The sequence below is a fragment of the Theropithecus gelada genome, chromosome 14 (assembly GCF_003255815.1).
Source record: "Theropithecus gelada isolate Dixy chromosome 14, Tgel_1.0, whole genome shotgun sequence".
NCBI lineage: Eukaryota > Metazoa > Chordata > Mammalia > Primates > Cercopithecidae > Theropithecus > Theropithecus gelada.
In genome coordinates, this window is record NC_037682.1 from 9045259 (window position 1) to 9054585 (window position 9327).

Genomic DNA, 9327 nt, shown 5'->3' on the forward strand with positions numbered 1-9327 from the left:
TCACACCATTCTCCTGCCTCAGCCTCCTGAGTAGCTGGGACTACAGGCGTGCATCACCAAATGCGGCTAACCTTTGTATTTTTTTGAGATGGGGTTTGGCCACGATGACCAGGCTGGTCTCAAACTCCTGGGCTCAAGCGATCCTCCCACCTGGGCCTCCCAAAGTGCTGGGATCACAGGCATGAGCCACTGCGCCCAGCCCCTGACCATTGTTTCTAAAACCACAAACTCTTCTCCCCACGCTTTCCAACAATATATATTTTCTTTTCTTTTTTTTTTTTTTTTTGGAGACGGAGTCTCGCTCTGTCGCCCAGGCTGGAGTGCAGTGGCCGGATCTCAGCTCACTGCAAGCTCCGCCTCCCGGGTTCACGCCATTCTCCCGCCTCAGCCTCCCGAGTAGCTGGGACCACAGGCGCCCGCCACTTCGCCCGGCTAATTTTTTGTATTTTTTAGTAGAGACGGGGTTTCACCGTGTTAGCCAGCATGGTCTCGATCTCCTGACCTCGTGATCCGCCCATCTCGGCCTCCCAAAGTGCTGGGATTACAGGCTTGAGCCACCGCGCCCGGCTCTTTTCTTTTTTTTTGAAATGGAGTTTCGCTCTTGTTGCCCAGGCTGGAGTGCAATGGCATGATCTCGGCTCACTGCAACCTCTGCCTCCCAGGTTCAATTGAGTCTCCTGCTGAGTAGCTGGGATTACAGGCATGTGCCACCATGCCCAGTTGGTTTTGTATTTTTTAGTAGAGACAGGGTTTCGCCATGTTGGTCAGGCTGGTCTTGAACTCCTGACCTCAGGTGATCCACTCGCCTCAGCCTCCCAAAGTGCAGGGATTACAGGTGTGAGCCACCGCGCCCGGCCAACAATACATGTGTTCTAATTCTGTTATATTGTCTGGCAAGCCCACTCTCTGTGCCCTGGAAAGGAAGCTCCATGAGTGCAGGGGGCTGGGCACCTCATGCACGCTGCCTCCCAGCATGGGGCTTGGGCCAGGAACAGGCAGGTGCTCATTGTCTGCTGAATGGAGGACCTGCACCCCCCTCCGCCAGCTGCGGAGCTGCACCCACAGCATGAACCCACACAGCAAGGACAGTGCCTGCTTGGACCTATGGGCCAAAGCCAAGGCCTCTGTGTCTAGGGTGAGCCCCTCCAAGCCTTGGAAAACCAGGGGTAGCCACTCTGGGCTTGGTCACACCCACCTTGACCGTCTGCTCCCGGATGGCAGGGTTGGTGTCCAGAAAGCCATGTACGACGTGGGGGAAGATCTGGGTGTTGACCGTTGGCTCATCAAGGTACTGGATGAACTGTTCCATCTGTGGCCCAAGTTGGGATGTGTCAACATGGTCAGCCCCTCCCACTCTATCCCCACAGCCATGGAACCACTCCTGGCTTAGCTTTTCCACCCAGCAGGCACTGGCCAGCCAGGTCAACCTCCTGAGCCCCTACCCAGGTGTTTGGCTTCAGGCCCAGGTGGAGTGAGGAGAGGCCAGGAGGACGCTAGGAAAGCCTGGCTCATAGTCTGGCTCATCTGGTCACCCTCTCAGAGCCTGTTCTATTTTTTTTTTTTTTTTCTGAGATGGAGTCTCACTCTGTCGCCAAGGCTGGAGTGCAGTGGCATGATGTCGGCTCACTGCAACCTCTGCCTCCCAGGTTCAAGTGATTCTACTGCCTCAGCCTCCCGAGCAGCTGGGATTACAGGCACCCACCACCATACCCGTTAATTTTTGTATTTTTAGTAGAGACGGGGTTTCACCATGTTGGCTAGGCTGGTCTTGAACTCCTGACTTCAGGTGATCTGCCCACTTTGGCCTCCCAAAGTGCTGGGATTACAGGCATGAGCCACCACGCCCAACCTGAGCCTCTTCTATAAACGAGGGTACCACCCCTGCCCTGCTCCTCCCCGCCTGCCCACAGCGCCATGAGGAGGACTGGTGGGTTTGGTGGTTGCAGAGGGAATGGCACTGGGAACCACTGGTACTTCCTAGACCCCATCCATCCTGTCTGATGCTCCCAGCTGCCCTGGGGTTGGCAGGAGAGAGACTGTATCCCCACTCTAGAGGGCTAGAGTGATTGAGCCAGGAGAGGAGGGGGCATTAGAGTGCTGCAGCCTGGGCAGTTGGCCATTCCCAAAGCTGCCAAGGAGCCCTGTATGTGGCCAACTTCCTGAGAGCCTGGCCTCAGGGATTCCCTCACTTCTGTATATGTTCAGGGGTGGGGTTTCTGGGGTCCCTGTGCAGCCAGGGCAGGTGCCTCCCCAGCAGCCAGGGTAGGGTCTGGGTGGGGTGGACCACCGTGGAGTCTGGTAGAGGCTTCACCTGCTGCAGGAGGCGGATGCGCATGGCCCGGTCAGTAGATGAGAACATCTTGACCACCACAGGGATGATCTTCTGCTGATACTCCTCAGCGCTCAGGAACTTGCCCACCTGAAAAGGCAGAAAGAAGGATTCGGCCACTCACAGGAATGGGCTGACTTTGCTGGGCTCATCTAAATTCCTGGGGCTGATATCCCAGGATGGGAACGAAGTGATGGCAGAGTGGGAGGCAGGCATTTCTTCAGCAGCTCCTCTGCCCATATTCCATCTCCGCCCTGCCCTTAACCTTTCTGGGCCACGGCCTCTTTCAGGAGGCTGATGAAAGCTCTGGGCCACACCCTACAAGGAGGTACCTTTATGCCATATGCAGAAATTCTGCCTGCAATTTCTGGGGGTTCTTAGCTATACAGGACTTGCTTGTTGTCTTCTCCCCTCCTGGCAAGACTTTCAGGTGAAAGGGTTCTCCCCAAGGTGAGGAGGGCAGGGACTGGCCGGTGCCCATAAAAAGGTGGGCTGGGGTCTGAGGAAGGGGTGGAAGATCCAGCCCCCAGAAGTCAGGTGAGCTGAGTGCTAAGCAGTCAGGAGGGAGATGGCAAAGTGGGGTGGTGAGTAGGTAATCCCCTGGGCCCTGGGAACCAGGGTGCACAGGTCAGACCCAGGGAAATGGAGGAAGGGCTGAGGGTTGTGAAACCAGAAGTTTGTGGGAAAAGGATTTTAGGGGCAGAGTCTCTCCTCCCCAGGGGACAGCTGGTCAGGTGCCTGTTTATAGACGCTGGCAGGAAGCTCCTGCACATATGGGCTTGGGTCTGCCCTAACCAGGCTGCCCTACCCCAGGGCCTTCTCTTTGGCAGTTCCTGTGCACCTAGCCAGCCTTCTGGGTCCCACAGCTCCACTCACCTTGAAGAGGGGTGTGAGGACAACGGCCCCAGCATTGCCGAACTCGAAGGCGGTCAGCAGCTGGGGCAGCACCTTGTGCCGACAGAAATCCTCAGGGAACGCATCCAGGCTCTTGCTCAGCTCCTGGAAGAACTTTTGCTTCTCAGCTGGCTCTTTGATCTGGGAGAGTGAGGATGGGACCCAGGGAAGAGATCAGCCTGGCTGTAGCCCAAACCCAGCCATGGGTGAGGACAAGAACTGACGCTTATGGGCTCCAGAGCCTGGCTGCCTGGGTTCAAAGCCCAACTGTACCGCTTAAGTGCCGCGTAAAATGGGATAACAGCTCTACAATCTACGGGATTGTTCTAAGAATTCAACCAGAAAATGCACATAAAAGCTGTAGCATAGTCCTGGCACACAGCAGATGCTCAGTCCGTTAGGGACTATTGCTGTCATTGCGGCCACCTGACCTGTTGCTGGGAGAGCAGCCACTAGGGGCATCAGAGGCATCACTAGGGGCAACAGGCCCTTTATCAATGTTGCCTCTACTGCTCCCTACCTAGGATGTGAGCACAGAGGAGGAAACTGAAGATCAAAGAGGTGAAGGGGTTTACTTGGTTCCCCTGCCCTGGCTGGGTTGGGCATGAAGTTCCTGGTAGGCCATAGGAAGGCAGGGATTAGGTACACTTTACCCCCAGACCTCATCCTCCCACTGAGCTAAAATGGACCAGGCTGTCAGCTCAATGGTCTACTTTTAGTCCTCCTAACCCCCCTTTGAGGCCATGATACCCCAACTCATATTTCCTGAGCACAGATTATGTGCTAAAACCTTTACACAGATTATCTCAGTCCTCTTCACGACTTTACGAGGTAGGTGCTAATGTAATCCACATTTTACCAACAAGGAAGCTGAGGCACAGAGAGGGCAAGGAGCTTGTCCAAAGTCACACAGCTAAGAAGCAGTCAGAGGAGGGTCTGACTCAGTGGTTTGGCGCCTCTCCTGTGCTGTACACTTCAAAAGATGCTGTCACTCCCCCCATTCACAAAGGGGGAGATAGAGGGTCAAGATCAGCAGCCAAGAGTGGCCAGTACTGTGTTCCAAAGTCCGGGTGCTGTACTGCCATCCCCACAGCCACGGCTTAGCCTGGGAGAGGCGACCTCTGGCTTGGGACAAGGAGGACCTAGATGGCCCTCAAGCAGCTCAGACCAGCGTGGGAGGCAGGCTTGGTGCTCTGATCACATGATTCAGCGGGGCCAAGGCCCAGAGAGGCTAAATCACATCCAAGGTCATACATCGAGAGTCACAGCTGGGTTCTCTCCACCACGCCACCCAGCAATGGGAAGAGGGGCCCCTGGGCACTGCCCTCTCATGTTCTCCGGGAAGCTCCCGAAACCCCATTTCCTATGAGGCACATTTCAGGGAGAAGGGCAGCTTGGCAGAGCCAGCCGTATGAGGAGAACTCCACATAACAAAGTTCCTGCTGCCCCGACACTGCCCAGGAGGCAACAGGGCCTCAGCATTTCCAGCAGCTTCTCCTTCCAGGTTCCCACCCTCCAAAGGCCCTCCCCGCCCCGCAGCATCTGAGTCAAGATTCCATGGCATCTGCTGGGTCAGGGTCTGTGGAGTGCCTGCCACTCTCCTCCCTTGCTCCTGATTCTGATTCTCAGCTCCCGCTGTTTTCCTCACACACAGCTGGGTCCAGGCATTGCACAGAGCAGAGCCTCCCTCCCTCCTCCCTACAGCAACCCTGCGGGCCAGTGCACCTGGATGCTCCTCACTATATACATGCGGAAACCAAGGTTCAGAGGCAAAGCAGAGGGCTCCCTCCTCAGCATCTCTCCGTGTGCTGTCGCCTCCGCCTGGAACTCTTCCTCCAGGTACCATCCCTCTGGCTCCCACCATCATGTCCTTCAGGCCCCAGCTCAAATGTCACTTCAGAGAGCCCATCCCTGAACACCCACTCCAGTACTTTCTTTCCTGCACTGGTTTTTTCTTTTTTTTTTTTGAGACTGAGTTTTGCTCTTGTTGCCCAGGCTGGAGCGCAATGGCACAGTCTCAGCTCACCGCAACCTCCTGCCTCACAGGTTCAAGTGAGTCTCCTGCCTCAGCCTCCCGAGTAGCTGGGATTACAGGTATGCGCTACCACACCCGGCTAATTTTTTGTATTTTTAGTAGAGACAGGGTTTCTCCATGTTGGTCAGGCTGGTCTCGAACCCCTGACCTCAAATAATCCACCTGCCCCGACCTCCCAAAGTGCTGGGATTACAGGTGTGAGCCACCACACTGGTTGGTTTTCTTATTTACGGTGGTTTTTTTTTTTTTTTTTTTTTTTTTTGAGACAGCGATTCGCTCTTGTTGCCCAGGCTAGAATACAATGGCATGATCTTGGCTCACTGCAACCTCCACCTCCCAGGTTCAAGCGATTTTCCTGCCCCAGCCTTCCTGAGTAGCTGGGATTACAGGTATGCGCCACCATGCCCAGCTAATTTTTGTACTTTTAGTAGAGATGGGGTTTCTCCATGTTGGTCAGCTGGTATCAAACTCCTGACCTCAGGTGATCCACCTGCCTCAACCTCCCAAAGTGCTGAGATTACAGGCCTGAGCCACCGCGCCCAGCTCTTATTTATGGTTTTTAATGTTTTCTGTCTCTCCTCCAGCAAGAGTTCCCAAGGGTGGGGATCTGGTCTGTTTACTTGTTGCTAGATCCTTGAGGGCAGGGATCTAGGTCTGCCTCACCTTCCTCCACACTGAGCTGGAGCTGCCCACCCCCCTGCAGCCAGCACAGGGTGTTATACCCCTGAGGACCAGAGCCAGAATGTGCATGTGGAGTGACTGGAGTAACCAGAGCCGGCCCTAAATGCCTGCTGGGCGCAGAACACTACACCATGCACTTTCAATTCTGACTCCTCATTGGGCCCCTCTGAAGTAGGTACAGGTTGAGTCTCCCTTGTCCAAAATATTTGGGACCAGAAGTGTTTCAGATTTCAGATGTTTTCGGATTTTGGAATATGTGCATTATACCAATTCTATATATACATATACATTTTTTTTTTGAGACAGAGTCTCACACTGTCGCCCAGGCTGGAGTGCAGTGGCGCTATCTCGGCTCAGTGCAACCTTCGTCTCCTGGGTTCAAGTGATTCTCCTACCTCAGCCTCCTGAGTAGCTGGGATTACAGGCGCCTGCCCAGCTGATTTTTTGTATTTTTAGTAGAGATGGGGTTTCTCCATGTTGGTCAGGCTGGTCTTGAATTCCCGACCTCAGATGATTCACCTGCCTCAGCCTCCCAAAGAACAGGGATTACAGGCGTGAGCCCCTGCACCCAGCCCAAATTCAACATTTGTAATCCAAAAAATGCAAAATACTTCAATGGGCATTTCCTTGGATTGTAATGTTGGTGGTCAAAATGTTTCCAGTTTTGGAGTACTTAGATCATGCATTTTCGGATTAGGGATGCTCAACCTGTACTATTATTGGGACTGAACTTCAGCCAAGTGAAGTCACAGAGTGAGTATGAGCTGGAGCCTGGGTTTGAACCCCGATTGGCCTAACTCCACAGTCCATGCTTGTCTCCTGAGGGTCAATTGTGAGATACCCTGAAAAACAGGGTAGGGGCAGAATGAAAAAGGTAGGGTCGAAGCCCAGGGTGAGTTGGGGGCTCACCTGAATCTCCTCCAGGAACAGGTTGGTCTCTACAAAGCGGTTGCTCATGAAGCCACCAGGTGCCCGGCAGTTCTGCAGGAAGCGGGCCGGGTTGGGACGCACCTTGGGGTTCGCTCCCACCAGCTCACAGTAATGGGGTACTAGTGATTTGGGGATCTGTAGGGGAGGGGTCAGTGTCAGGGCAGGGGTAGCCAGCTGGCAGAGGGGCCGAGGCAGGGCAAACAGCCATGGGCAAGAAACTTACCTTCCCAGGGTTGCGTAGGGCTGCTGCCCGAGGTAGGGGCCCATTGAAGACTTCCCAGATGAGGCAGCCCAAGCGCCACATGTCTGCTGACCTGTGGCAGTGACCCAGAGCTCTTAGGGCCCCACCAACCACCTGCACAGGCCTCCAGCCTGCCTTGGGCACCAGGCACTCACGGCATGCCAGGGCCTGGCAATGTCCCTCAGCTGAGCCATCAGTCCCAAGAGGCAGGTTTCATTAGCCTCACTTAACAGATTAAAAAAACCGAGGCTCAGAAAAGTAGGCACATCTGCCCAGGTCACAGAGCTTTCAAGTTCAGAATCACCCAACCCCGAAGGCTGCATCCATCCTGCCCTACCACCCTGAGGACCCTGGGGGCAGAGGAGTGTCCCTCACTCCTGGGACACTGATTCCCTCCCCAGCCAGGCAGCAGGGAACAGGGGAGTACCAACTAGTCTAGGAGTCCTGAGGCTGCAGGGGCCTCCAGGACAGGGCAGCTTGGGGCGCGCTGCCCCTAGTCACCCACCACTTCTCTCTGACCACTCTGCCACTGCTGTCAGCCAACTCCGGGGGGTCATACTGCTCAAGCTCGGGGATCCCCTTGCGGGGAGGTCCCCCACCGTTGCCCTGGGCTGAATACATGTAGTCCAGGCCCCCAAGCTTCCACTCGCCAGCTCGGTCCACGAACACGGCGGCCATGCAGACATTGTTGTGGATGAGGCTGCAGTCGTTGACCAGGAAGCTGAGGGCTTTCTGGGGGCAGAAGGAGCCATCACGCCCCAGTACCTGCAACCCCCCATCCCTGCTCTCATCACCACTGCCCCCCACCTCACCACAATCTGGTGTAGCCCCCAGGAGATCTCCAGCTCCTTCAGGCCACCAGCCTCCACTCTCGCCTTGAGGTATATTCCCAACGGAGTCACAGCCTCTGTCACGACGTGGAGACATTTTTCTGTCTGGGGAAGGGGACACAGGGTTATCAAGGGCAGAGAGGCAGAGAGGAAGGAGAGATAAGCGACTTGAAGTGGGGAGAGATGGGGAAGAGGAAACCAAATCTGGGGGTGCTGGGGCACATAGGGTGGAAACAGGGCAGGAAGGGAGACAGGAGTGGGTAACCAGGAGATAGTGAGAGGCAGAGACGGGCAGGCAAGGCAGCGGGTACCTCCAGTCCATCGATGTAAGCCAGGATGTTGGGATGCCGTAGAGTTTTGAGGCGCTTGAAAGCAGCTTTGGCCACCTGGGTCTGCTCTTCCGCGCCAGGCTTCACATCATAGACGAAGATGGACACGGGACAGCCTGTGGCCTGGGGGAGGGCAGCGGGGCCTGAGATGGTCCCAGAGCTGTTGTGTTGCCGGAGACAAGGGCCAGCAGCCCAGGCTGTCCCAGGTCAGCCTTAGGGACACTTCGCCGGGCCCACGTGACCCCGGCCCTGTCCGCCTGTCGGTCCCTCGGTCCCTCCGCCCGCCACGTAGGCACTGCCCGCCCCCTCCCCGGCCCGCTACCCCGAGGCTCCGCCGCCACGTCAGGCCGGGCGCGACGCGGCGGGGCCGGCGGCGCGGACTAGGCAAGGCCCAGGTCGGCCGCGGCCTACGGAGCTCGGTCGCACTCACCTTCTTGCGGCCACGGTGCAGGGCCCAGGGCCCGGGCGGGCCGCCCTCTGGGGGCTCCGGGATGAGCTCGAACGGAAAGTCCCGGACCGGGTCCCGAGCAAAGAACCACATCGTACCCACCGCCGCCGCGGGCTCGGGAGCCTTAGCTCCGGGTCCTCCGGCCGCCCGAGCCGGGGCGGGGCGGAGAGGGGGCGGGGCCTGCGGCGGATGGGGGCGGGGCGCGGGGGCGGGGTGGGGCAGAACCTGAGTTGGGGCGGGAAGGGGCGGGGCCAAGTGAGGAGCGGGAGAGGGGAGGGGACGGGACCTAGGGAAGGGCGGGGAGAGGCCGGGGCTAGTCCGGGGCGGCAGGCGGTACAAAGATCAGTACTCCGCCGCCGGGTAAGTCACTTAGAACCCTCCAAGCCTGTGAACCCTTAGGGGCGGGATAATAGAGCCTGCCTTCTAGCGTATTGTAAGAATGAGAGCTTTAGAAGGGACAGACGGATGGGGAAAACGAGGCAAAAAGGGGGAGAGGTAGGGAGACTGACACGCATGAGAGGGCACAGTGAGGAGTGAGTCAGAGACCCAGAGAGGGAGACTGGCCCCACGCCAGACACTCTCTCCCACCAGCAAGTGGGTGCCTCCAAGC

General features: G+C 56.8%; 1 protein-coding gene across 3 annotated transcripts in view; it reads right to left on the reverse strand.

The window, feature by feature from the left end:
• SCYL1 (SCY1 like pseudokinase 1) overlaps positions 1–8927 on the reverse strand; it is a 13655-nt gene extending 4728 nt beyond the window's left edge. For all 3 annotated transcript variants that reach the window (XM_025356005.1, XM_025356003.1, XM_025356004.1), the window contains exons 1-9: positions 8700–8927; positions 8252–8392; positions 7923–8045; positions 7616–7842; positions 7093–7183; positions 6849–7004; positions 3206–3364; positions 2312–2419; positions 1196–1309 (exon numbers count right to left, since the gene is read on the reverse strand). In XM_025356005.1, coding sequence (XP_025211790.1) covers positions 1196–1309; positions 2312–2419; positions 3206–3364; positions 6849–7004; positions 7093–7183; positions 7616–7842; positions 7923–8045; positions 8252–8392; positions 8700–8810 — 1230 coding nt within the window. In that variant the 5' untranslated portion in view covers positions 8811–8927. The remainder of the gene's footprint in view (positions 1–1195; positions 1310–2311; positions 2420–3205; positions 3365–6848; positions 7005–7092; positions 7184–7615; positions 7843–7922; positions 8046–8251; positions 8393–8699) is intronic.
• Positions 8928–9327: the final 400 nt, after the last annotated feature.